The 24,920-nt window shown below is 56.3% G+C and overlaps 2 protein-coding genes across 4 annotated transcripts; both read left to right on the top strand.

Moving 5' to 3' along the window:
- Positions 1–161: 161 nt before the first annotated feature.
- Positions 162–6,243, top strand: LOC111159583 (Rab geranylgeranyltransferase alpha subunit). Of its 2 annotated transcripts, XM_022522126.1 has the most exons (17): positions 162–207; positions 526–583; positions 744–854; positions 1,220–1,344; positions 1,535–1,722; positions 1,967–2,170; positions 2,485–2,568; positions 2,658–2,740; positions 2,830–2,931; positions 3,033–3,138; positions 3,234–3,285; positions 3,443–3,531; positions 3,673–3,761; positions 3,855–3,971; positions 4,806–4,919; positions 5,181–5,268; positions 6,027–6,243. In XM_022522126.1, the coding sequence occupies exons 2-17, from the start codon at positions 581–583 to the stop codon at positions 6,173–6,175; spliced, it is 1,704 nt and encodes a 567-aa protein (XP_022377834.1). In that variant the 5' UTR covers positions 162–207; positions 526–580; the 3' UTR covers positions 6,176–6,243. The 2 variants fall into 2 exon arrangements, with proteins under 2 accessions (XP_022377834.1, XP_022377828.1); XM_022522120.1 differs by lacking the exon at positions 162–207 and having other exon boundaries at positions 235–583.
- Positions 6,225–23,504, top strand: LOC111159568 (transglutaminase 1). 2 transcript variants are annotated; one of them, XM_022522101.1, is made up of 15 exons: positions 6,225–6,306; positions 9,464–9,781; positions 9,903–10,091; positions 11,088–11,336; positions 11,721–11,839; positions 11,944–12,051; positions 12,495–12,669; positions 13,053–13,191; positions 13,323–13,426; positions 15,818–15,906; positions 16,389–16,542; positions 16,660–16,941; positions 17,069–17,229; positions 17,588–17,724; positions 22,817–23,504. In XM_022522101.1, exons 1-15 carry the CDS (start codon positions 6,225–6,227, stop codon positions 23,043–23,045), a joined length of 2,535 nt encoding a protein of 844 aa, XP_022377809.1. In that variant the 3' UTR covers positions 23,046–23,504. The 2 variants fall into 2 exon arrangements, with proteins under 2 accessions (XP_022377809.1, XP_022377816.1); XM_022522108.1 differs by having other exon boundaries at positions 6,256–6,727.
- The last annotated feature ends 1,416 nt before the right edge of the window (positions 23,505–24,920 follow it).

Genomic DNA, 24,920 nt, shown 5'->3' with positions numbered 1-24,920 from the left:
CAGAGGGCTAATTACAGTGACTTGGCCTTTGGAGAGAGGATCGGCGCACGCGCCTCCCGAGCCCGCCTACTCCGCCGCCGGCCCCTCCCCAGGCCTGCAGAGGGCGCTGCGTCTCGGCGAGCCGGAGCGTGGCGCCGCTCTACCCTGCGCCCGGGCTCGGTGGCGGGCGCCGCAGCTTAGCGTGCCCCACGCCTCCCCTCAGCGCAGGTGGGTCCGCCCGCGGGGGGCGGGAGTGTCTGGGATCCGTGGGGTGGGCAGGTGGCGGTAGTCTCCAGGCGCGGAGTGGTCTCCATTGCTTAGGTGCCCCGGCTTGGGTCCGGCCCCGGAGAGGATCGGCTGTGGGCGAGGCGACACGAGTACGAGTCCCGGTCTGGGTGGGCGCCTCCTCTAGGACTAGCGCCGCTTGTCTCAGGACCTTTTCACGTCCCGGGGGTCTCCGCCAAGATTCGCGTGCGACTTCCGGGGACTCGCTGGGGGCGGGGCCACTGGGGGCGGGGCTACCGTGATTGACACTTCTTTCCCCAGGTTTCTCGGGCTTCCACTGGACCCCCTCCCCTGTCCTGAGCCCTGAGCTGGCACCATGGTGAGACCTTTGAGTCAAGCCCCTCACTTCCGCATGCCCGTGGCCCTCGTGGCCTTGCCTCCGTTGCCATCTATAAACCTGGGGCTCCGCAGTTGGGGGAGTTCGGTGGGTCTGCTCCTGCAAGGCAGCCTGCACCCTTCCAACTCCCCCATCCCTGTAGCACGGGCGCCTGAAGGTGAAGACATCGGAAGAGCAGGCGGAGGCCAAAAGGCTAGAGCGGGAGCAGAAGCTGAAGCTATACCAGTCAGCCACCCAGACGGTCTTCCAGAAGGTGGGGCCCTCAGAGGTAGCCCCTTCTCCAGGTGGCCCTCGTACTATATCACAGAGGCCAAGAGCTGGGCCTTAGTGTCAGACTGCTTGGATCCATATTTGCGTTCCATCGCTTACAAGCTGTGTGACCTTGGGCAGGTTACTGAATCCCTTTAAGTTTCAGTTTGCTCTTCCATCAAATGGGCCTTACTGCATAAGGTTGTTGTGAACGTTCAACCAGAGGATACCCGTAAACCCTGAAGCGCTCTGCGTGGTACCTGTCGTGTAGCGTGGGGTTTACAGAATTTTCAGTAGTTCTGCTTATCTTATGTAGCCTTGCAGTGGGAGACTGATAATGATTTCTGACCCTGCTACCTATCTTCTAAGCGCCAAGCTGGTGAGCTGGATGAATCAGTGCTGGAACTGACAAGCCAGATTCTGGGAGCCAACCCTGACTTTGCCACCCTCTGGAACTGTCGACGCGAGGTGCTTCAGCAACTGGAGGCCCAAAAGTGCGTAGGAGTTCAGGGCCCCAGGAAGCTGGCCCTGGTCTTGTCCTGCCTGAGTCCGGGGTAGAGGAAGAATGGGGCAGCCAGGGGCATAGGTAGAGGGGAACTGAGGGCTGGATGTAGAAAGTGAGGGGCGAGCTGAGCTGAGGTTGCATGTTGGAGGGCCCTGAGTCCCACTTCCCTCTGAGTGCAGGTCCCCTGAGGAGTTGGCAGCTCTGGTGAAGACAGAACTGGGCTTCCTGGAAAGCTGCCTGCGGGTGAACCCCAAGTCCTATGGTACCTGGCACCACCGCTGCTGGCTGCTCAGCCGCCTGCCAGAGCCTAACTGGGCCCGGGAACTGGAGTTATGTGCCCGCTTCCTCGAGGTCGATGAGCGGAACTGTACGTGCCTGCCTGCTGATTGTGCCCCGCACCCTGGGTCCCTGGGGCCTCAGTAAGGCCCAGAGTTGGGAAGGATGACTAGGACAGGCCCACAGAGCTGATGGCAAAAGGGGTGAAGGAGCCAAATGCATCCCCCATAGAGCAGACGGATGTGTTTCTGAGGGCTTCCACGAGAACTCCAGGGGTACCAGCTGTGCGGCTTCCCTTGCCCTACTTCTGAGATGCACTGTCTCTCCTCCCCTAGTTCACTGCTGGGACTACCGGCGCTTTGTGGCCACACAGGCAGCTGTGCCCCCTGCAGAGGAGCTAGCCTTCACCGACAGCCTCATCACCCGAAACTTCTCCAACTACTCCTCCTGGCATTACCGCTCCTGTCTCTTGCCCCAGCTGCACCCCCAGCCAGACTCTGGATCACAGGGACGCCTCCCCGAGGATGTGCTCCTCAAAGGTCAGCAGGGTCGGAGGTGCTGGACAAGACTCTGTGGTGTTGCCTTTCCAGCCCTGTTACCTAACCCTGTTCCTGAACCTGCTCCTTGGGCTCATTGAGCCCTTACTTTGTGCCTGGCTTTGGGGGCGCCTAAGAGTCAACCCCTGGCTACAGCAGACTCGAGTGTCCAGTGGGAAAGATGCAGCCATTGTGTAGGGCCAACAGATGAATGGAACCAAGAGGTGGCGGTACTCCAGGGCGATGGTGGGATGCTGGGGTGGCCAGGGGCCCCCCAGGGTCCTGGCCATAGCCCGTGCCTCCTTGGCCCCTTGCAGAACTGGAGCTGGTACAGAACGCCTTCTTCACTGACCCAAATGATCAGAGCGCCTGGTTCTATCACCGCTGGCTCCTGGGACGAGGTGAGCAGGGGGGGAAAGAGGCTGGGCATTTTGGGCTTGGAAGGAATGGAAGAGGATTTAAGGAGACCTGAGGGTGTGTCTCCCCCCAGCGGACCCTCGGGATGCCCTGCGCTGCCTGCATGTGAGCCGAGATGAGGCCTGTCTGACTGTCTCCTTCTCTCGGCCCATCCTAGTGAGTCCTGCAGCTTTTGCCGGAGAGCATCATGGATGTGGGCCTGGTGCCATTGGGGCTGACGGGTCTGTCTTTGTCCCCTGGGCCAGGTGGGGTCTGGGACAGAGACCTTGCTGCTCATGGTGGACGAGTCACCCCTGGCTGTGGAGTGGAGGACCCCAGATGGCAGGACCCGGCCCAGCCACGTCTGGGTATCCCAGGACCGGTGGGGCAGAGTAGGGGGCTGGGGCGGGGCTGGAGTGGGACAGAGAAGTGGTGAGGCTCAAGCATTTCCTTAACCCGGTGCTTCCAGCTCTGTGACTTGCCCGCCGCCTCCCTCAATGACCAGTTGCCCCAGCATACGTTTCGTGTCATTTGGACAGCAGGCGATGCCCAAAAGGAGTGTGTGCTTTTAAAAGGTGACACAGCCTCTACCTCTCCCCCTCGAGGCAGCACTTTCATCCCTCTCCTGCCCTCATGGTGGTCCCCTTCTACTACCCATTCTTGTTCACAGGCCGCCAGGAGGGCTGGTGCCGGGACTCAGCCACTGATGAGCAGCTCTTCAGGTGATGGCAGGGAAGCACCCGGACCAGGAGAGGGGCTCTGGACTCTGGGCACCTGGGGTGGGAGGCTGGGCTTGGGCAGATGGTCTCAGAATAGATATTGGGGACAACTGGCACCCCGAGTAAACGTTGTCCCCTCCCCTGCCCTGTGCATCCTCAGGTGTGAGCTGTCGGTGGAGAAGTCCACGGTGCTCCAGTCTGAACTTGAGTCCTGTAAGGAGTTGCAGGAGCTGGAGCCGGAGAATAAATGTGAGGCCCCATTCCCTGACATCCTGCTCTTCTGAGGAGGCCCTTTTCCAGGAGGGCCTCTCGGGGAGAGCAGGAAGGGTCTCCAGATGGGAGCAGAGAAGGCTCTAGGAGAGACAGTCCTTTTCCTCACCCTCTCCTTAGGGTGTCTGCTCACCATCATCCTGCTGATGCGGGCACTGGACCCCCTACTGTATGAGAAGGAGACACTGCAGTATTTCCAGACCCTCAAGGCAAGTCAGGCCGTGGGAGCAGGGATCAGGGAGGCCCGGAGGGCAGCAGGAAGACAGCTGACGAGCCTTCCTTGCCATCCCCCTCCTTGCCAGGCCGTGGACCCGATGCGGGCTGCATACCTGGACGACCTGCGAAGCAAGTTCCTGGTGGAGAACAGCGTGCTCAAGATGGAGTACGCTGAGGTGCGCGTGCTGCACCTGGGTCACAAGGTACGGCTGCCTTGGGCGCCTCCCCGGGCCCACCCTTCCTTCCTCACAACCTGGCCAGCTTCTGTGTCCACTCCATGCACTTGAGTGGAGACGCTCTGGCCTCCCTGTGCCCCTGGCTTTGGCCTCAGCAGGTGCCTTTCCGGATGTTCTCCCTAACCAACGTTGACTCCGTCTTCCTTCCAGCCTAGTCGTCTTTCTGGCCTTGCTTTCTGTCACTTGCCCCCATCTTTCTGGTCACTCAGTCTTCAGTCCTGAGTCACCAGGGCCACCTTGTGCCATCCCTTCTCCAGAGCCAGTCACATCTTTATTCCTCCCCACAGTGAGCCCTCACCCACACCTGCTCACTCTGATGCTTCTCTCCCTGGGACAGGCCCCCGAGCCTAAGGCCTGGGTCATTTCCAGAAAGGTCTGACAAACTTCCCAGACTCTGTTTTCTGTCTTTGTGGTCCTTCCCAGTCAGTCTTCCCAACATAGCAGTTCCGTCACATCACTGCCGCCCACCTCTGCTGCCACCACACTGATCCCCCAGACTCAGCAGGCCCACTCCTGCCAGTGTCGGTGCTTTCCCCGGCGCACTCCTCCAACCCCCGTGCCTGCCTCCCACTCCAAGCCGCCTACGCCCCTCCACCCACCCGCCACCCAACCCCAGCACTCCCTGTCTGTCCCTTGTCCTTGACATGGACTGCTTGGGGTTGTAAGGTAAGCTTGTAACCCGTTCTGTTCCTGTCCTCGGCCAGGGTCCCCAAGGCCCTGTGTGGGGCACAGAGGGTAAGTGCCTCATGAGCCATGGCTGCAGACCCTCCTCCAAGTCTCACTGGATATACCCCTCCTCAGGATCTGACGGTACTCTGCCATCTGGAGCAGCTGCTCCTGGTCACTCACCTGGACCTGTCACACAATCGTCTACGAGCCCTGCCCCCCGCCCTGGCTGCCCTGCGCTGCCTTGAGGTAAAGATTTGCTTCGTCACTGTCCCAGGTGGCCCTTTTTCCTTCCCCCTCAGAGGTCTTCCCACCCCACAAAGAGGTGTCCAGATCCTCCCAGCCCCTGCAGATGACCCCTTGCCTTCTCTGCCTCTGTCACCTAGCCTGACCCTAGCAGCCTTCCCTGCACTGTAAGCTGATCACCCCAACCTCCATACTTGCTTACCCCAGTCCCATGCTGCCAGCTGCCTGCCCTGCCTCGACTTCTCTGCCCTCCCTGCTCCCCAGGTCCTGCAGGCCAATGATAATGCTATAGAGTCCCCAGATGGTGTCGCCAACCTGCCCCGGCTGCGGGAGCTCTCCCTGTGTAACAACCGTATCCTTCCTCCTGGGTGCCTTTCTGGCAGCGGGTGGCGTGAGGTGCCACACTGGGAAGGGACACACAGCAAGTGTGTGGGGAGTTGGGGGGCCGATTGTGGCAGTGCGGGCTAAGGAGAGAGGATAGCCTGAGGCCGTACGGGCCTCATTGCCGTGCACTGGTGGTTTCGCGGGGCGGAAGTGACTCTCTCAAGCCACAGTTCACAGACCACTAGCCTGCAGGTGTGCTTGGGTACCACACGATATTTTAAAATTCAGGAAGTTTTGTATTTAAAAAATCTAGAATTCTGATTCTACTTAAAAATGGGAGATTAGGGACCCCTGGCTGGCTTAGCAGTAGAGTATATGACTCTTAATCTCAGGGTTGTGAGTTCAAGCCCCATGCTGGATGTGGAGCCTACTTTAAAAAAAAAAAAAGGAAGTTAAAGCAGCCTTTGGCCTGCATTTCCACTCAGCCAACCTTGGGCATTGTCGACTGGAGATGTGGGTACCTCTGGAACCAGAGCTAACTTTCTCCTTGGCTATAGTCCACTAGTCCCGGCACCACATCCGACCCACCGCTTGGGCTTCCTGCCTGGCCCCGGGGGCAGGGGTTTGCAGTCTGGAGCCTTACTCTGTCCAGGGCTGCGTGCCAGATGCCTAGCAGCCAGACTGCCAAGCAGCAGCCCCTGTTCTGGTGGGAAAACCGGGATGGTTATGCAGGAGCACATGGGTCTGGGAGAACCGGCCACGCTTTCCTTGACTCTCCTGCCCAAGGCCTCCGGCAGCCCACAGTGCTCCAGCCTCTTGTCTCCTGCCCCAAGCTGGTCCTCCTCCACCTGCAGGGCAACCCGCTGTGCCAAGCAGTGGGCGCCTCTGAGCACCTGGCTGAGCTGTTGCCTTCAGTTAACAGCATCCTCACCTAGAGATCCTCCCCCCTGCCTTGCTCTTTAACTTATTGGGACTGAATAAACAATGGAGAGGCCCCCTTGGGCTGCTATTATGTGCCGCTACTGCCATTACTCCTGCCAGCTATTCTGGACAAGAAAGGGAGAGGGTGAGGCTGTGTCAGCTTTCCCTTGTCCTTTCATCTTCTGCTCAGTTCTGCTGTTTCTTAACCGTGGGGAACCGAAGTCTTCGTACTGGGGCAAATCAGCAAAATCTGGGCTCACCTTCTGGTCTAGGCTGGGGCAGGTATCGGGTTTGGGTTCAGGTTCTGGTCAGGGCTGGGCTGCAGAGCAGCTCCAAGTCTCCAACTAGAAGGTCTCATAAAAGTTTCTCCCATGACTCCTGCCCATTCCAGAGGCCCTCCGTGCCCTGGCTCATTCACCACAGCCGAGAGGGCTGGTCCCATGAGGAACCAGGATGTCTGTGTGCCACCCTCTGCAACAACAGCGTCGGTCCTCATGAGGAGCACCCTGTGGTTGAAGAGCCCTTGAATATGCTAGATCCCAGCTGGCCCTCCCAGGCGCTCAGGGGTGAGAAGGTGGGGCCCACTGTACTGAGGAGGAAGCTGCTGGTAGGGTGCGCCCCGGTGTGCTGGGCTCGTGCGGGAGCCACAGCTGTCTCTGCACCTCGGTTGGGGATTCCTGACTCGTGTTCTTGCTTCCGCATTGGGACCTAGTGATGGGCAGAGCCTGGCCTCAGCTCCCAAGGTACTGAGCTGGGTGTCAGCTCCCACAGAGCCCCCCCAGACACACCCTTTGTCCTAACTTTAAAGCCCTGAGGTGCTTGGCCTTCCTGGAGGGAGGAGAGGGGAGCGGCTCAGGGGCTCAGGCACTGAGTCAAACCTGGCTAGGTGGGGAAGGAGGAACAAAAGGGAGAGAGTGTGACAAGGCATTTCCCTGGCTCCTTGGGAATCTCCTGGGGTCCACATGTGCTCACACATTTCCGGCTGCTCAGAGCCTTCCCCTCTGCCCAACAAGTTCTTAGTGGCAACCTTCAACAAAGCCCTTTGGCTGACCTGCTTGACCCTTGCCTGAAATTTTGATTTTTACTTGTGTGTCCCCTGAGAGTGTTGAAGGTGCTTCCAGGTCTATGGCTTGAGAACCGGGCAGGCAAAGGTCAGAGTGGGTGTGGAGGGCTCCCTGCCAGGTTCCAGAGTCTCAGTCCCTGCTCCCCGAGGCCCCTCCCTGCCTGATGCATCACCAAACTCGGCCCTTCCTCAAGTTTGCTTCCTTGTGTCATCTTGCCAACCCCATTTTCACTGTCTTCTCTCCGGGGGCACATTGGGCGGAGCTAGGACAACAGCAGGATGGAAGGAAGAGACCTCACGAAAAGGGCCCCAACGTTCCCGAACTTTCAGGAGAACCTCCCCAAAGATACCTGACCTCCACTTGGCCTTAGGGTTCTCTCAGTGGCATCCCCGGTATTCCTCCGGTGCCAGGGTGGAGTTGGGAGACACACAGGGCAGGTGCCTGGAGCCGGTTGGTCAGGATTTCTGGGAAGAATTCCAGGCTGGAGAATCCTGGACTCCAGCTGACTGGCCACCCTTCTCGGTGAGAGAAGGGGGTACTCTGCATTCTAGGGAGGGGGCCTCAATTCCCACTCCGGCCGCAGAGCAAGGATCTAAGCCTTCACCAAGCCCCCAGGCTGAGGGGAGAAAAAAAGGAGTCACTCCTACCCTGACTGTAACTCGTCATTCCCATCCCCAACACAGTCTCAGACTTGTAGGGACACAGGAAGCTGGGGGCAGTTCGTTCATGCTGGGGTTGTGAAGCAGCTGGAGGAAGAAGGAAGGACAGATGGGTGGGGGGATCAGAGGATCTGGTAGAGCCTGCAGGTCAGGGGTTGGCTGGTGGAGCCAGTCTGAGGGCCTGGCTGCTGATGTCACCAGTCTGCAGCTAAGGAGCCCGGGACCTCCCTGGGCAGGACCAGTACCAGGACCAGGCCCATGGGCCAGTTTCACGGGGCTGAGCCTGGCCTGGGCCACACCAGATCAGAGCCTGGCAGCAGGGGGCCTGCGAGAGTGGAGCAGAGGCAGGCCACCTGAGCTTGGGAACAGGGTCCCCTGCATAGGGGCCAGGGTGGAAGAGGCACCTTGCCCCATTGCCCTTGGGCTCTCTCACCCAGGAGAGGGTGCCCCTTCTGCCCCAGTCTGGCAGGAATTAGCCTGGAGTGGGGTCCCTCAGTGGGGCAGTCTCACCAAAGCCTTCCACTTTCACCTCAGCTTTGAGTCCTGGCAGACCCCGGCCCCACCCCGCATCATCTCATTGCCACAGTTCCTCGAAAGGGGAAAGGAGACAAGGGGATGGGGCCAGCTCTCATTTCCTGCCCCTACTTCTGGAGACAGCCCCTGGAGGCTGGGCCTCTGCGGGGTGGGGGGGGGGATGGAGCAATCAGGCTTCCCCTTCTCCACAGCTTGGCCCCGCCCTCCCCCCCTCATAAACCACATACCCGCCCGCCCCACACCTTGCACTCACCCCGTCCCAGCAGTCCCGACCTGTCCCAGCCTGGCCGCGGCACTCAGCACTGCTGTCGCCAACACTGCCGCCAGGTGAGGCTCCATCGGGGACTGCGGTGCTGAGCCTGGGGACCTGGGTCGGGCCCCACTGGGGCGCGGACCAGCCAGAGCCTGCCAGCCCGGGTCAGGCTGCCCCGACGCAGAGGCTCTGCGCCCCGGGGACTGCGGGCTCCCTCACCTGCAGTGCCCTGCCACTCCCACAGCTCTGTGCGGGTGTTTGACCCAATGTGGGGAATGCCAAGAACCCCAAGTCCTGCATCTCACTGCCTGTCTTCTGCAGGGAGCCTCTGCTAAGGTTTGGGGGTGGGGGTTCTCTGCTTAGAATGAGTCCTAGAGGCAGGTGGCTCATGGACCTCTAAACTGAGTAACTGGCAGGTGGAGGGAGCGGGTCCCAGGGATGGTCTGTGTACTGGGTCCTGAGGCTGTGACAAGTGTCCTTTCTGGGAAGTCCTTTCTGGGATGAATTCTTGAGGGCAGGTTTCTCAGTGGGGCGTCTGGTTTGGTGGGTGTCACTGGGGGTGAAAGGGAGAAGATTTCTCAGCAATGTGGGTAGTTTCTTTAGGTGAATCTGAGCAGCCTTTGGGGAGGGTCCCTGGTTGGGTTTGGGGGAGTCTCGGGGGCAAGATCAGATAATCTCAGTTGGATGGGACTGAGCTCTCCAGATGGAGGGCTTCTGTGTGTGTTGGCTGAGGCATTCTAAGTACAGGAGGTCTGAGTGGGTGATCGGAGCCTCCCTGCCTCTTCCACACAGGCATGACAGATGGTCCTCGGTCAGATGTGGGCCGCTGGGGTGGGAACCCCTGGCAGCCCCCAACCACACCTTCTCCAGAGCCAGAGCCAGAGCCAGAGCCAGACAGAGGGTCTCGCCGAGGAGGCCGTTCCTTCTGGGCTCGCTGCTGTGCCTGCTGCTCCTGCCGAAATGGGACAGATGGCGATGGGGGCCCTGAGCCCTACGGAGGTCGAGGGTCTCACTCTGGAAGTCGAAGACCGGACTCCCGGGGCTCAGGTTCCCGCCGACCTGGCTCCCGGACCGGCGATGTGAACGCCGCTGGAGATGGCACCATCCGAGGTGAGGCCTTCCTGTCCACCTTCTTTGTGAGCTGAAAAGCCTTAATGGGGGCCTGGGAGGCCTAGGATGGAGGCCTGGGCTTCCCACAGGGCTTCGCTGACCCAGAGCCGTGGCCTTGCAGAGGGCATGCTGGTGGTGACCGGTGTGGATCTGCTGAGTGCACGGTCAGACCAGAACCGCCGGGAGCACCACACAGACGAGTTTGAGTACGATGAGCTGATTATACGCCGTGGACAGCCTTTCCACGTGGTCCTCCACTTTTCTCGGCCCTATGAGTCCTCTGATCATGTCGCCCTGGAGCTGCTTATTGGTCAGTGGGGCCTGCAGTGGGAGGACAAAAGCCCTAGTGTTGGGGGTGCGGGGGTGCTAGCTAGCAGGGCCTCCCAGCTCTGGTATTAGGGTCGGAGGGACATCTTCAAGCTCCTCCCTCACCCCAGTCCTCACCTCTGCCACGTAAGCCAGGGGCAAGCAGGGGGTATGTTTAAGGGAGGGTCCTGGTGTCCCATTTTCCTAAGCTCAGCCTCTTTGAGCCTCCAGGGGCATCTGTCTCAAAATACTTTCTCTTCAAGTGCTTCTTTCAACTTCTTCCTCAACGTGGCTGCTACTGTGTGTCTTCCTTTCTGTGTCTGCTGTCGTTCCCCAGGGTGTGGCTGGCTCTCTCCCTCCTCTCTGTCCAGCTCTGTCTCTCTGTTTCTCCGTCCCCGTGGCCCAGGGCAGGTGCCTCCCTCACCGCGTTGCTTGGTGGCCGTTGACTGCCCAGGCTGGTGATTATGCTGCTGCCGGGGGCGGGCGACTCCTCATACCCTTTGATTAGAGCCCAACCTTGCCCACCCCAGCCTCTAATTTCCCAGGTACCCCCACCACTGCCACCAGGAATGCTCCAGGCTCTGGAAGCTGCAGCGCCACAGAGTAGGCAAGGTTCCTTTGGAATCTGGGCTGCCCTTCCACATGGGCTCCGGGCATCTGGACCCAGTCAGGGCAGCCCTGCTTCTCCAGCACAGCCACTGAGACAGTCAGGCCAGGCAGAGGGTGATGGTGGCCTGGTCTCTTCTACCCAGCTCTGAGTTGAGTGTCAGGGGAACAGGTTTGGGATGTTGGACTGGGGATCTGCCCTGGCATGTGGGCCAGCATCGGGTGGGGACAGAGCTGCTCTCAGAGACTGTCACAGACTAAGGTGATGGCCCAACTCAGGGACACATACACACATGCTGGCTCATACACATTCTGGGTGGGGCTGGGAGAAATCTAAGGCTCTATCTCCCCTCAGAGAAGCCTCACCAGCTAACTGCTGCTTCCCCTACTCTAGGAAACAACCCCGAGGTGGGGAAGGGCACGCACGTGATCATCCCGGTGGGCAAGGGGGGCAGTGGAGGCTGGAAAGCCCAGGTGACCAAGGCCAGTGGGCAGAATCTGAACCTCCGGGTCCACACCTCCCCCAACGCCATCATCGGCAAGTTTCAGTTCACCATCCGCACACGCTGCGAGGCTGGCGAGTTCCAGTTGCCCTTTGACCCCAGCAACGAGATCTACATCCTCTTCAATCCCTGGTGCCCAGGTGAGCCTGCTGGAATCAGGAGCAGGGCATGGACAGGAAGGAGGACCAGTCAGAGTTTCCCTTCTTAGAATCCTAGACTAGGTCCCTGGCACTAGGAGAAGCCAGCCTCCTGTTGTCCAGGTGAGGCGACCGAGGTCCAACCTGGAAAGGTGACAGCCCAAGGTCATGCAGCCTTGCCTCTGCTGGTGAACAGCTCTGGTTACAGCCGCCTTCCTCCCACCATCTCTGTCACGTTCCCTCCATCCTTCCTGGGAGAGAAGTGCTGTCAGGCTAGCAGTGTTCTCACTCCTCTGTAGACAGTAGTTCTGCAGAATGGGCCCAGGGGCAGGTAGGTCCCAGGGAGAGAGCCAGAGGGGACCAGGTATGTGTGTTTTGGGGACACAGAGGACATCGTGTACGTGGACCATGAGGATTGGCGACAAGAGTATGTGCTTAATGAGTCTGGGAGAATCTACTATGGGACTGAAGCCCAGATTGGTGAGCGGACCTGGAACTATGGACAGGTATGGATGGCCATGGCCGCATGTGCCTGGGGGATAAAGAGGCCAGTGGGGTGGGGTGAGGGAGTGGGTGACCTAGGCATCACCTCTGCCCTCCCTCCCTCCAGTTTGATCATGGAGTGCTAGATGCCTGCCTGTACATCCTGGACCGGCGGGGAATGCCATATGGAGGCCGTGGGGACCCCGTCAGTGTCTCCCGGGTCATCTCTGCCATGGTGAGCACCCTCATGTCTCTGAGTGTTATTATGTGTCCACTTCCTGCCCTCTCCGTCCAATGCTGCTGCCTTTTCTGATTTCTCCAGGAACTCGGCCTACCCTGTCCTTGCAAAGGGTATTGTGGGAGGGGTCTTACTCCTTCTCTTTCCTTCTTGCCTGGCCCCACCCCACTCTTCCTGGCTTCAGTCCCAGCTCTTGTGGAATGTAGGGCCAAACCCAAAACTTGGCACACCCAGGATTCACATTACGGTGTCAGATCTGGCAGGGGTTGTGGGGGGACCTGATGATTTTGGGAGGGGTGGGCAGGGCTCAGGCTGTTGGCTGGATCCCAAGGCATTTATGGGTAAGGGGTGGGGGCAGGGGCAGGGGCAGGGCTGGGGACTGCTTGGAAGGTCCCAGACATCTCCCTCCACTCAAACCCACTCCATTCTGTCCTGGGCAGGTAAATTCCTTGGATGACAATGGGGTCCTGATTGGAAACTGGTCTGGTGATTACTCTCGAGGCACCAACCCTTCAGCATGGGTGGGCAGCGTGGAGATCCTACTCAGCTACCTACGCACTGGCTATTCCGTCCCCTATGGCCAGTGCTGGGTCTTCGCCGGCGTGACCACCACAGGTAGTGGAGGGCCTGGGCCAGGAGCTGCCTGGGCCCTACGTGAAAGAGGGAGGGAAACCAGAGCCCCACCCAGTGGTGGCTCTAGTGCAGGGACAAGTGGCGGGGGATGGATGGTAGGCTGGCCTTAATTATCATTAATTAGTGTTAACTACTTAGAGAGGCCTAGGGGAAAGGAGGGAGAAGAGCCAGGCAGGGACAAGTCAGGCAGGTAGCCTGGCTTCCCTTAACCCCCAACGCTCCCTGGCCCCAAGGCCTCCAGACCCCTGACACCATTTGGCAACCCCAGTGACCCTTGTCACCCTGTTGTTCCTCACCTGATACCTTGCTTCCCCACCACCCCCACCCTGTCTGGGCCCTGAACCCTAACCCTGACTCCTCCACAGTGCTGCGTTGCCTGGGCCTGGCTACCCGCACTGTCACCAACTTCAACTCGGCACACGACACCGACACATCTCTCACCATGGACATCTACTTTGATGAGAACATGAAGCCCCTGGAACACCTGAACCATGATTCTGTTTGGTGAGGCTGGGGCTAGACCTGGGTTGCCCATTCCTGCCAAGGGTTGGTGACCACGACCTGGACTTTGAGGGGACAGTGGGGAGGCCCTGAGCAGGCTGCTCAGACCCAGCCCACCCTCCGTGTCCATCCAGGAACTTCCACGTGTGGAACGACTGCTGGATGAAGAGGCCAGATTTGCCGTCGGGCTTTGATGGGTGGCAGGTGGTGGACGCTACGCCCCAGGAGACCAGCAGCGGTGAGGCGGGGCCCTGCCTGGCCCCTGTGTCCCACCTTGGCCCCATCCCCATCTCCCAGCTTGGGTGACAGACCCCGAGTGTCAGGGCCGGTCTGGGCCATAGAGCCAGGCCCTTTCACCCCCGTGTTTCTTTAAATGGGCTTACCAACAGAATCGCCGCCTGGCCTTTAGTCGATCGTTGCCTTTCTGCGTAACCATCTATTTGCCTAGATTTCCTTTGTTTATGATTTCTTATGATTTATATATTCAGATGGCTCAAAAATCAAAAGACTCAAGAGAGTTCAGTAAGAGGTTTCCCTCGCAAACACACCCACTCTTCTCATTTGCTTTTTTACTCATCATCCCAGAGATAATTAATTGAAGGGCTCTTTTATTTAAATATATATATTTATTTAAAGCTAAAAAGGTCATTATAATAAATAGTACATGCCTGGAAGGTGGAGTGGGGGAGTCTAGAATTGAATAACACAAAATGTAAAAGTTCCCTAATTCTCTCTCGGGACGTTTTTGTTTTGTCTTCAGTAAATGTCTAGGTCCCACCCCAGATCTGACCCATCAGACATCTCAGGGATAGATGGATACTAAGAATCTATATTTTTGAAAGTTTGAAAGTTCCCCTGCTGATTCTGAAGATCAGCTGGGTTGGCGACCACTGCAAGCTCTTGTGGGACACATGGCAGTGGTGGCCCAGAGAGGTCAAGTGACTTTCTCTAGGGCACAGAGCAGTAGGTCAGCAGCAGAGCCTTTCCTATCCCTGACTCCTCCCTTCACACATTCTCACTTTCACCAAGTTCCCCTCTTGTCTGTTCTGTTGCTCATTTTGAGTTGTATGTATGGTACAGAGTAAAACCAGAGTTCAGACAGGTTTGAAGAAGAAAATAGCCCTCATAACCCAAACCTCAGAGACCATCACTGATGTCCTCACCTGCTGATTTCCTTTTCCCCAGCACACACATTTCTGCCAAAACTAGACCTGCTGTACAGGGTTCTCAAACAGCCCTCCCTTCCCACCTTAACATTCCAGGGCTAGGCAGCCAGGCCTCCCCACTCTTGTTGCCTTCTTCCCCACCTCTCCCTTCTTCACCCCATGTCAGATGGCATTTGCCTAGCCTACATTCCTTCTCTCTGGCCAGATCCCTCCCTCTCAATCATCTCTGAGAATGGTGCTCCCTGACTCCTGCAACCCAGTGATGCCCACCAGGACAGCCTGGCCCTGGACCCTGGGAGAGCTGAGTTCCTGTCCCCACTCTGGGGAGCAGTGGGGTGCAGAGCCCGCGGGGGTTCCGAGGCCAGACAGACCCAGGCTTGATTCTAGCTTGATCACTTCTCAGGTCACCTTGGGCAAGTTGCTTGCACCTTTGCACTTTGGTGTTTCTGTAATATGGGGATAATATATATATATACCAGATAGGGTTGTTGGGGGAATTCAATGAGGTCATCATACATTCGAGAGATTAGCAGCATGCCTGGAGCATAGCAGCTTCTCTGTCAATATCCGTTCCTTCCTTTCTCTGATCTGATTGTCTTGTCAGACCCTGGTATCTGTTTGGCCTCCCTGGGCCTGTTTCCTATCTGTAAAGGAAACCATAGTGCTGGTGTTTTCTAAGATTCTTTTCTTTGTGTCTTTCTTTTCTTTTCTTTTTAAGATTTCATTTATTTGAGAGAGAGAAGAGAAAGCACAAGTCGGGGGAGCAGCAGAGGGAGAGGGAGAAACAGACTCAATGCTGAGCAGGGAACCCGATGTGGGGCTAGATCCCGGGACCCTGGGGTCATGACCTGAGCTGAAGGCAGACACTTAACTGACTGAGCCACCCAGGCACCCCTCTAAGATTCTTCTCTGTTGGATGGCCCTCACTTCCTATTTTGTGTTCTCTCTTGCCAAGCTTCTTCCTTGTCAGTCCATCTCCACCAGAAATCTCCCCTGAGTATGCTGAGAACAGACTCTATTTCCCACCAGCTCTCTTCCCACCTCCCCATAGAGAGGACACACTGCAGGCTGCAGAGCTGAGGGTTTGTTCTGGATCTTTCTGGAAGGGTGGCTCTTTTCCCAGCCAGCAGGCAGAGCCACAATGGGCTCTGGGTTCATCTTGATGCAGGATGGGGGTCCTGACCTCTGGGGTCACAGACAGCCACCATCCAGCTTCGGCCAGTGGAGGAAGGATGTGCCGAGGATTTGGTTGTCAGGGCAGGCTTGTCCCACATTTGGCCTTGCCCTGGTTGACTGAGGCCAAATGGAACCGAACTCTTCTTTGTGTTCCTTCCCTGGGTTGCACCAGGCAGCAGCTGACCCGGAGGCAGTGGGCAATGGGCCCGGTTGGGTGGGCCTCTTGCCAGGATCAGAGGGTTCCCTCAGCCTCCTTTGATCCCCCCCTTTTTGTCCTGCTCCCCTAGGCATCTTCTGCTGTGGGCCCTGCTCTGTGGAGTCCATCAAGAATGGCCTGGTCTACATGAAATATGACACACCCTTCATTTTTGCCGAGGTGAGGGCTCTGCTCCAGGTCCTTCTCAGGCAGTCTGATGGGACGAGAGCTCTGGCATCAGGCCTGGGTTCTCTGGTCCTGACTTCACTGCTGACAGAGTAGCTGTGTGACCTTGGGCAAGTCATTCGTTCTAGAGTCTTGGTTTCCTCCACTCTGAAAGGGTGATAATCATGGCTGCTATGCTTCCTGTGCTCAGGATCAAAAGAAATAATGAGTATGAAACTGCTTTATAAGTCGTAAAGCCACTGGATGAGCCTAAGGGATTACTGTTATTAATGCCAAATATACTACACGGAGCCTCCCAGCTTCTTATCTCCGCCTTCATCTGGCTCAGCTTGGAAAGTCTCCCAGTTCGACTGTGCAAGGAAGTTCCCAACCTTTGGATCCAGCCCTCCCTGCAGGTGGGGGTCAGGCCCACCCTCAGACCCTCAGGCTTGCTCCATCCTGGCTCATTGCCCCCCACCACTCCCCTCCCCTGACAGGTCAACAGTGACAAAGTTTACTGGCAGCGACAGGATGATGGCAGCTTCAAAATCGTGTATGTAGAGGAGAAGGCCATTGGCACACTCATCATCACAAAGGCCATCGGATCCAACATGCGGGACGATGTCACCCACGTGTATAAACACCCAGAAGGTACCAGTCCTCCGGCCTGCTTGGCTCTGGCCAACCCCCGGGGTTCCCAATGAGCACCTGCCTACTCCAGCAACAGCCACAACCTCACCCCAACCCTCGACCCCCACCCCCACCCAGGCTCAGAAGCAGAGCGGAAGGCAGTGGAGACAGCAGCCACACATGGCAGCAAACCTAACGTGTACTCCAGCCGCGACTCGGCAGAGGATGTGGCCATGCAGGTGGAGGCCCAGGACGCAGTGATGGGGCAGGACCTGGCAGTCTCCGTGGTGCTGACCAATCGCGGTGGCAGCCCCCGCACCGTGAAGCTGCACCTCTACCTCTCGGTCACCTTCTACACCGGGGTCACAGGGCCTGTGTTCAAGGAGAGCAAGAAGGAAGTGGTGCTGGCACCAGGGGCCTGTAAGAGCCCCTTCCCCAGCCCTGCCCCATGGGCGGCCGGGCACCCTGGGGCTGTGGGCCCAGGGACCCCCCCGGAGGATGTGTCTGGGTAAGAAGTCCCCCGTGACACCTTGCGTCTTCTCCACAGCGGACCGCGTGTCCATGCCTGTGGCCTACAAGGAATACCGGCCCCACCTTGTAGACCAGGGCTCCATGCTGCTCAATGTCTCGGGCCACGTCAAGGAGAGTGGCCAGGTGCTGGCCAAGCAGCATACCTTCCGTCTGCGCACCCCAGACCTCTCCCTCACAGTGAGTGTGGCTTGCTGGGTGCCCCGGGTGTGTGGGGGCGGGGGTGGGGTGCTGGGAGAAGGTGGAAGGGAAGGGGCGAGGGCAAGAAGGTGGGAGAGGGCTGGCCTGGCGAGCAGTTCCAGGAGGAGATCGGAGACTGGCTTTGGGCCCTTGAGCCTCCGTATCCTCATCTGTAAAATCAGATCTCATATTCCTGATTGGAGTTTCTTCTCTGGCTTTTGTGGAGCCCTGTTTCTCACCAGGGTGGAAATGTGGGACTTGGGGAGATGTTGATGCAGAGTTTTCCCTCTGGTGGAGTGATGGTTCCACTGTATCTGGCTGGGCTCTCTGACGTGGAGGGGGCTGCTTCTTCTCCTAGTTATTGGGGGCAGCTGTGGTTGGCCAGGAGTGCGAAGTACAGATTGTCTTCAGGAACCCCCTGCCTGTCACCCTCACCAACGTCGTCTTCCGGCTTGAGGGCTCCGGCCTACAGAGACCCAAGATCCTCAATGTGGGGTGAGTCTGGCCTCTCCCCACCCCTGCCCTTTTCTGCCCTGGGTCCCACACTGCTTCCTCTCTTGGTCAGGACAATAGTCATCCAGAACCCAGTACAGCAGCCTGGAGCCAGCCAGCAATGTCTCCTGACTCAGTTCAGGGCCAGGAGCAGTTAAGAAGATCTGGCATGTGCCTAGTGCCGGGCTGGTCCTTCCCCGCCATCTCCCTGGGGAGCCAGCGCTTCCCTTAGGAATCATTAGCAACTTATCATTGCCACATGCCCAGCACTCAGGAACCCACTGGGCACTTCAGGGTCGTTATCTCCTTCGCAGACCACAAAAACCCTGTAAGGTACATTTGAGCTCATCATATGATTAAAAGCAAAGCCTTGGGATCCTGAAGACTTAGGTTCAAGTCCCAACTCCAACACTCACTGGCTCTGTGCCCTGGAGCAGGTGACTTATCTCCTTGAAGCCTATTTTCTCACCTGGAAAGTGGGCATGACAACACTCTGGGTTCTGAGGGAGGTTCACAGAGCTAGGTGAGATAGGCACGTAAAGCATTTAGTTTGGCCTTGGCCCAGCGTGAGTCTCTGTTGGTTGTTTTTATTTTGATTATGGCCACCGTCGGCCCCGCTTTACTACAGGAAAGCTGGCAGCCATGCCATAAGGGCCATAAGGGGCATGCCATAAGGGGTAGATGGCGCTCTTCCCACCCTGACAGGCAGGCTCACAACCCTCTTGCTGCCTTTGCGTCATGAGGGCGGAGCAGCAGTTCCCAAGGCGAGGGCCCTGTGCCTCAGGCCCCCCATCAGTCTCCCTGGGCCTCAGCCCCGGCCAGGCGAGCCTCCATACCCAGTGAGACGACACAATCTTGTGTCCCGGGCCTGTGCTGTCATCTCTGACATAGATGTGCACACGTTGTGATGTCCCTCCCCGGAATAGCATAGAGGGAAAGCAGAGAAGGCCAGAGGTTGACCTTTAAGATCAGACTTCTGAGGACAGGGGCAGGTGTTTTCCTCTTTTGACAAAGAGTGCCTGAGGGAAAGGGGTGGCCCCTGTGGAGGAGTGGGGTGAGGGAAGCAGGGGGTCCCTGCCTGCCCTGCCCACTCCTTCTCCTGACACACAGCAGGCTCTGCCCGGCGGTGGCCGCTCACTTTTGCCAACAGGCCAAAGCTGAATAGTTGCTATCCTGATCTTTGCCCCAGCCTTGACCCTTGGTGATGTGATATGCCACAGAAGAGTGCTTTTCCCCATTCACCCTATGTGGGTCCCTGTCACCTTAGAGAGTGCAGCTTGGGGCTCCCGGGTAGCTCACCGTGTAGACATCTCTCACCTGCAGATGATGGAGAGCGGTTTCCAGAGCTGGACTCCCCTCAGCACCTCCACCAGACCTTAGATTCTTGCCCCCAAACTGGGAATACAGAGGGGACCCCTGTGCTGAGCATGGGGGGAATCCATCCCCTCTCTTTAGCTGTGAGGCTTGTATGAGCCCTCCCTCCAACCCCTGCCTTTATAGGCCCCAGTCCCTGCCCCGTACCCCCAAACAAGAGGTTTGGATGATGGTTTCTCAAGGCAGGTTCTCCTTGGACATTCTTTGGCTCCTCGCTACTTCGAGCCCAATCTGGAGTCTACAGAACAATTGAGAACTCTGAGGGGAAGTGCCTGGGCTGGTGGTTCAGATATATTAGATTCCAAGTTGGGTGTTACTCTGCTCTCATTGGCACATCAAAGGCTGTGGGATGGAAACCCCATTAAGCCTAAGGTGTGCCTCCCAGCGGGGCAACTGGCCACTTAGTAAACATTCCAGACTTACTCCTCCAGATGGCTGTTGTCAGGGCCAAACCAGTCACCAGGGGAGGCTGGAAGTCTGTTCCAAGCCCTTCTGGGGAATTTCCCCCACAGTCTGAATCATAGTCTCTAGAATGTCCTTAGGGTGGCCTTCTGGGACAGTTTTGACTTTGGGGAAACAGCCTGAGGCTATTTAGAGCTAAGATTAATTAATAAGGCAGATGAACAAGATGGGTGGGGATGCCCTCTTCCATCAGAAATGAAGCTTGGCTGTAAAGGAGGAATGGGGTGTCGGGCAGGGGCTGGGGTGTGGGGGGTGAGACAGAGACACTAGACTGGGTACACTTGATGGGCCTGTGGTTTTCAGTGGCTCAGACGAAAAGTCTGAGAGGAGTTTTTAGAAACGTTTCAAGTCTTGGCAATATGGTTGAACAAGTACGTGATTGCAGGACAGTGCTCATTTGGATGTCTCATTTCTGGTGTCCTTGTCAGAGAGTTGGTTTCATTACCTGCACTCAGTTTCAGGCACATTCCAGCTGTAGCAGCTGATGTACCGCACTTAACTCACAGACGTGGGTGTGGCAGGGTCACGGCTGACACCAAGGTCAGGACTGGGAGAGATCTTGATGTTGCTGGCTGGAAGCTGGAAAGCAGCTTCCCCTAGGAAACATGTTACAAATAAAGGCTGTATTCTGCAATAGTACAGTTCAGTTCTAGTGTGAATTAAGTAGAGTGTTTTTTAAAAATTTGTATTTATGGGCGCCTGGGTGGCTCAGTGGGTTAAGCCGCTGCCTTCGGCTCAGGTCATGATCTCAGGGTCCTGGGATCGAGTCCCACATCGGGCTCTCTGCTCGGCAGGGAGCCTGCTTCCCTCTCTCTGTCTCTCTCTCTCTGCCTGCCTCTCTGTCTACTTGTGATCTCTCTCTGTCAAATAAATAAATAAAAATCTTTAAAAAAAATTTGTATTTATTCGACAGAGAGCATAAGTAGGGGGAGCAGGAGAGGGAGAAGCAGGGTCCCTACTGGCCCGATCCCAGGACCCTGGGGTCATGACCTGAGCCAGATGCTTAACTGACTGAGCTGCCCAGGCACACCTGGAATTTTAAAGGCTAGTCCGAGCCTAAACAACTTGACTCTTGTATCTATGGAAAAGTTGGCAGAAGTTACAAATACAAATTTGTAACCAGCCACAGTATAGCCTATCTGTTATGTTGTAGACTTCATGTCTAATTATATATTTTGATAAGAAGTTTAGAAATTTGGTTTTTAACTTAACAGATAGACTGTATATACTACCTGCCTGCCACTTCTTCCCTCCTTCATGGAGCTTAGAGGCACCTACAAGACTATCTGATCCCACCCCCTCATTTTGCATTTCACTCCCATTTTACAGACCAGAAAGTGAGAATCAGAGAAGTTTAATGACTTATCATAAACCACACAGCTAACAGCGGTAGCAGAAAGAGTACAAAGTGGTCCAGGGAAGCCCTTTGGAAGCAGGCTCCAAGCTAAATGTTTTGTCCCAAGGAGAGTGCATCTTCGAAGTTGGGGTACTGGCTCATTCCCTGGGATGACTGAGGTGTCTGCCCAGAGTCGGGCCCCAGAGAAGAGAAGATCCCCAGGGCAGGCTTAGTTTGACTAGGGGGCCAGAAACCAGGGTTCAGTCAGAGGCAGGAAAGGACAGATGCTAAGAGGCATGTGCAAGCAAGATGGGGATGCAGTCATGTTCAGTGTGTAAAGCGCACACCTGGGCTGCTGGGGGAGCTCAGAGCAGGATAAGGCTTATTTCCCTGAGGGCAGGAGGTGCTCAAGGGAGCCCTCACTGAGAGTGTGGTATGAGCAGGGCCTGGAGCCAGCCCAGGAGCAGAGCGTGAAAACAGCGTGAGTTCAGGGAGGGGAAGGAGCTGACTGTCAGGGCTGGTGGGCAGGAGGAATGGTGGAATGGTGGGGGATGATGAGGCCATGCAGACAGGGCTGAGTCAGAGGGAGCCTGTGTGTCAGGTTAGGGAGCTTCAGTCTCATCCCGTAAGTGCTGAGGAAGCCCAGCCCTCAAAGGGTTCAGCTCACCTCCGAGTTAACAGAGACCAGAGTGGAAAAAAAAGATAGGACCTAGGCAGCAAGAAAGCCAGTTAGAAGGCTGGTGAAATTGTGACTTCCAGAGGGATGGTCTGGGACTAAATAGCTAGATATCCGTGAGGAAGGGAGAAAATGAAGACACTAGAAAGTGTGTGCATACCGACACGTGTATGTCTCTCTTTCTCTCACACACACACACATGCACACACGCACACAAAGTGTCACTTTAAAGATACCAGTTGTCTGTTCTTGGGAAGAACTTTCCTTTTTCTCTGAGATAGCATCCGTCCAATGTTTTGAGGTGTTTAAAGTGCTCCTTCCTGTTTAGAAGGATGATCATGGCAGAAGATAATTTTCTTCCACTTCCTTTCTTGGCAAAACTGAAATTATTTGGCAGTACGGTGCTAAGCCCCAAAGTCTCATTTTTTTTTATAAGGTTTTTTTTTTAAGATTTTATTTATTTATTTGAGAGAGAGACAGTGAGAAAGAGCATGAGCAAGGAGAAGGTCAGAGGGAGAAGCAGACTCCCCATGGAGCTGGGAGCCCGATGTGGGACTCGATCCCGGGACTCCAGGATCATGACCTGAGCCGAAGGCAGTCGTCCAACCAACTGAGCCACCCAGGCGTCCCCCAAAGTCTCATTTTTTAAAAAGATTTTATTTATTTGAAAAAAATATTTTATTTATTTGAGAGAGAGCGAGAGAGAGCGCGTGCCTGCACACACACAAGCAGGGGGAGGGGCAGAGGAAGAGGGAGAAGCAGACTCCCTGCTGAGCAGGAGGGTGGGGAACAGGCAAGATCTGCGGCTTGATCCCAGGACACCAGGAACATGACCTGAGCCAAAGGCAGACGCTTAACTGACTGAGCCACCTGGGCACCCCCAAAGTCTGGGTTTAACTTTCCTTAGTCCTAGAAACCCCAGATGGGATAGGTATGGCTGGTTGTGGTTAGGGCAGGAGCACTGGTGGTGGAGAGGTAGGGGAGACAAGACAGCTATTTCTGTACAGGTCTTTGTGGGAGTGGGGAGGGAGGAGTCCTGGGACGACCAGAAGATTCCCAGCTTAGGCAGCTGGGAGGCCACTGACCTGACTATGCAGAGGCAAAGGCCAGGAGGCCTTGGGGCTCAGGCTTTGTCCTGGCCATGGGTGTAGGGGTTCCAGCTGAGCCCAGAAATGCCTGAAGGTCTCTACTTCCTGCTCCCTCCTTCCTGGCTGCCACATCGCCCATGACCCTGTCTCTGTCCACAGGGACATTGGGGGCAACGAGACAGTGACATTGCACCAGAAGTTCGTGCCTGTGCGACCAGGCCCCCGCCAGCTCATCGCCAGCTTGGATAGCCCACAGCTCTCCCAGGTGCATGGTGTCATCCAAGTGGACGTGGCTCCGGCCCCTGGGGGTGGGGGTGTCTTCGCAGATGCTGGAGGCGACAGTCACTCAGGGGAGACCATCCCTATGGCATCTCGGGGTGGGGCTTAGCCCCTGGCCAGGAGTGATGAGACTGGAGTCAGATGAGCAAGGACATTGCCTCAAGTCAGGGGCCTACTGCAGAGCTGCTCCCCAGAGGCCCAGGAGGGGAGGCTGGGGCATCTGGGGAGGGAGCCATTCTTTACTTGCACAGAGCAGCACAGATGCTAATAAACTATTTTTTAATGAACTGTTTTTAAGGAAACTGTTCTGTCCATTTGTGAGTTCATGCCAGGCCAAGGAGTGTGGACTTACAGTCTGTCCCAGGGACGCATGGGACATTTCTGGCGCTGCTGGATCAGAGAAGGCTGGCTGGTGGGTCAGCAATGGGACCAGCTCAGCAGCTCTCGAGATAGGGCTGCTTAGCACCAGGACAACCTTGAGTGTTTGACCCACCCCCAACCCCAGGGTGCAGCTACTGACCAAAACCCTTTGGAAGCCCCCTGGAGTGGGGTTGGACTGCCTCCCTTCTCTGGCACCTACAGTGGGAGAGAAGGATCTAAACTGCCTTTTGGAGAGACATGTTGGAGGTACAAGTAGGCTGGCATTCTCTCTGAGCAGCAAAAACCACGTTCCAATATTTATTTTCAAATGTCCTCATCTAAGAATTTTTACAAAAGTAATACATGTTCAATGTTGAGAATTGAAAGAATACAGAAGATTGTAAAGAAGGAGACAAGAAGCCTCAGCTACCACCAGGTACAGAAAATAGTTGTTAACGTTGTGTTTTATGTGCTGTTTCCCATCCCTCCCCACCATGTAACTGGGGTAAGCATTTTCCCCCAGCATTAAATATTTTCCCAAAACATCATGTTTACACTGGACAGTGGTCTTGGCTTCCAGACCTTCCTCCTGGTCCTCCTGAGGCCCCGGCTGAGCCTTGGGGTGTTGGAGTGACTTAGGCCCCCACCCAGGTACCCCCCCAACCAGCTACACACTGCCTCAATGAGCCTTACCAGTCTCATGGTTGTAAAGACTGCTGGACTCCCACATTGTATCTGTTTTCCTTGAACTTCAGACTTGCTTATCTCTTGCTTTCTCAGCACATCTACTGGATATCTCATAGATGCCCCATGTGGTATGTGTCCAAGATCGAACTCCAGACCTCCTGCAGCCTACATCCGGTGGCATCCCCTCTATCAGCAACTGGCAACTCCATCTTTCCAAGTTTCATGGGCCCCAAAGCTTGGAGTCATTCTTGGCTTTCCTTCTCTCACATCCCACATCCAGTGGACCAGCGAACCTTGATGGTCTATCTCCATACAGAGCTGTTCAGAATCTGACCGGTCCTCATCTCTTCTTCCCTTCCCAGGTGTTGGAGCTGCCTTCAGCTCTCATATGGGTTGTTCCCCAGCCTCCTGATCATTTCCTCCACTTCCGCTCTTGCCTTCTGGTCCTCTGTTCTGCACATAGCAGCTGGAATGGCCGGGTAAATCTAATCCAGTCAGTCCTCTGCTCAAAACCTCCTACAGGCCTGGCCCCTGCTTTTCCTTCTGGAGGAGCACTGCCCCCAACTTGCAAGGCCAGTCCTGCCCTGTTATCCAGGTCTCAGCTCACAGGCCACTTCGTCAGGGAGCTTTTCCCTGGCCTTCCATCTGATTATTTTCCTGGCCACTGGTCTCTTTAGCCTATCATCCTATTTTGTTTCATGTCCTACCTAGCATTCATTGTTGGACATTGGGGTGTTTTCCTGCTTATTAAATTGTCCCTTTTCTCTGAAATGTGAGTTCTGGAAGAACTGAGACCTTCTGTGTCTTGTTCACATCCCAGTCCCAAGACCCAGAACTAGGCCTAGCACCAAGCAGTGCAAGAGATGTTTGCTCCTTAAAATTTAAAGGCAGCAGCTTGCAAGATGTGACCTTTAATTGTTCCTTGAATTTATGGAGT

The sequence above is a fragment of the Enhydra lutris genome, unplaced genomic scaffold (genome assembly GCF_002288905.1).
Source record: "Enhydra lutris kenyoni isolate GAN:26980312 unplaced genomic scaffold, ASM228890v2 scaffoldscaffold4, whole genome shotgun sequence".
NCBI lineage: Eukaryota > Metazoa > Chordata > Mammalia > Carnivora > Mustelidae > Enhydra > Enhydra lutris.
Note: the sequence above shows the minus strand (reverse complement) of the source record. Positions and strands in the feature narration are given on the sequence as shown.

Coding starts and splice junctions, on each gene's coding strand:
- LOC111159583 (XM_022522126.1), top strand. Junction 2,569..2,657: donor CCGCTGGCTCCTGGGACGAG/GTGAGCAGGGGG, acceptor GTCTCCCCCCAG/CGGACCCTCGGGATGCCCTG. Junction 3,139..3,233: donor GGAGTGTGTGCTTTTAAAAG/GTGACACAGCCT, acceptor TCTTGTTCACAG/GCCGCCAGGAGGGCTGGTGC.
- LOC111159568 (XM_022522101.1), top strand. CDS start 6,225: ATGGAGAGGCCCCCTTGGGCTGCTATTATGTGCCGCTACTGCCATTAC. Junction 13,192..13,322: donor CTGAACCATGATTCTGTTTG/GTGAGGCTGGGG, acceptor GTGTCCATCCAG/GAACTTCCACGTGTGGAACG. Junction 15,907..16,388: donor CACCCTTCATTTTTGCCGAG/GTGAGGGCTCTG, acceptor CTCCCCTGACAG/GTCAACAGTGACAAAGTTTA.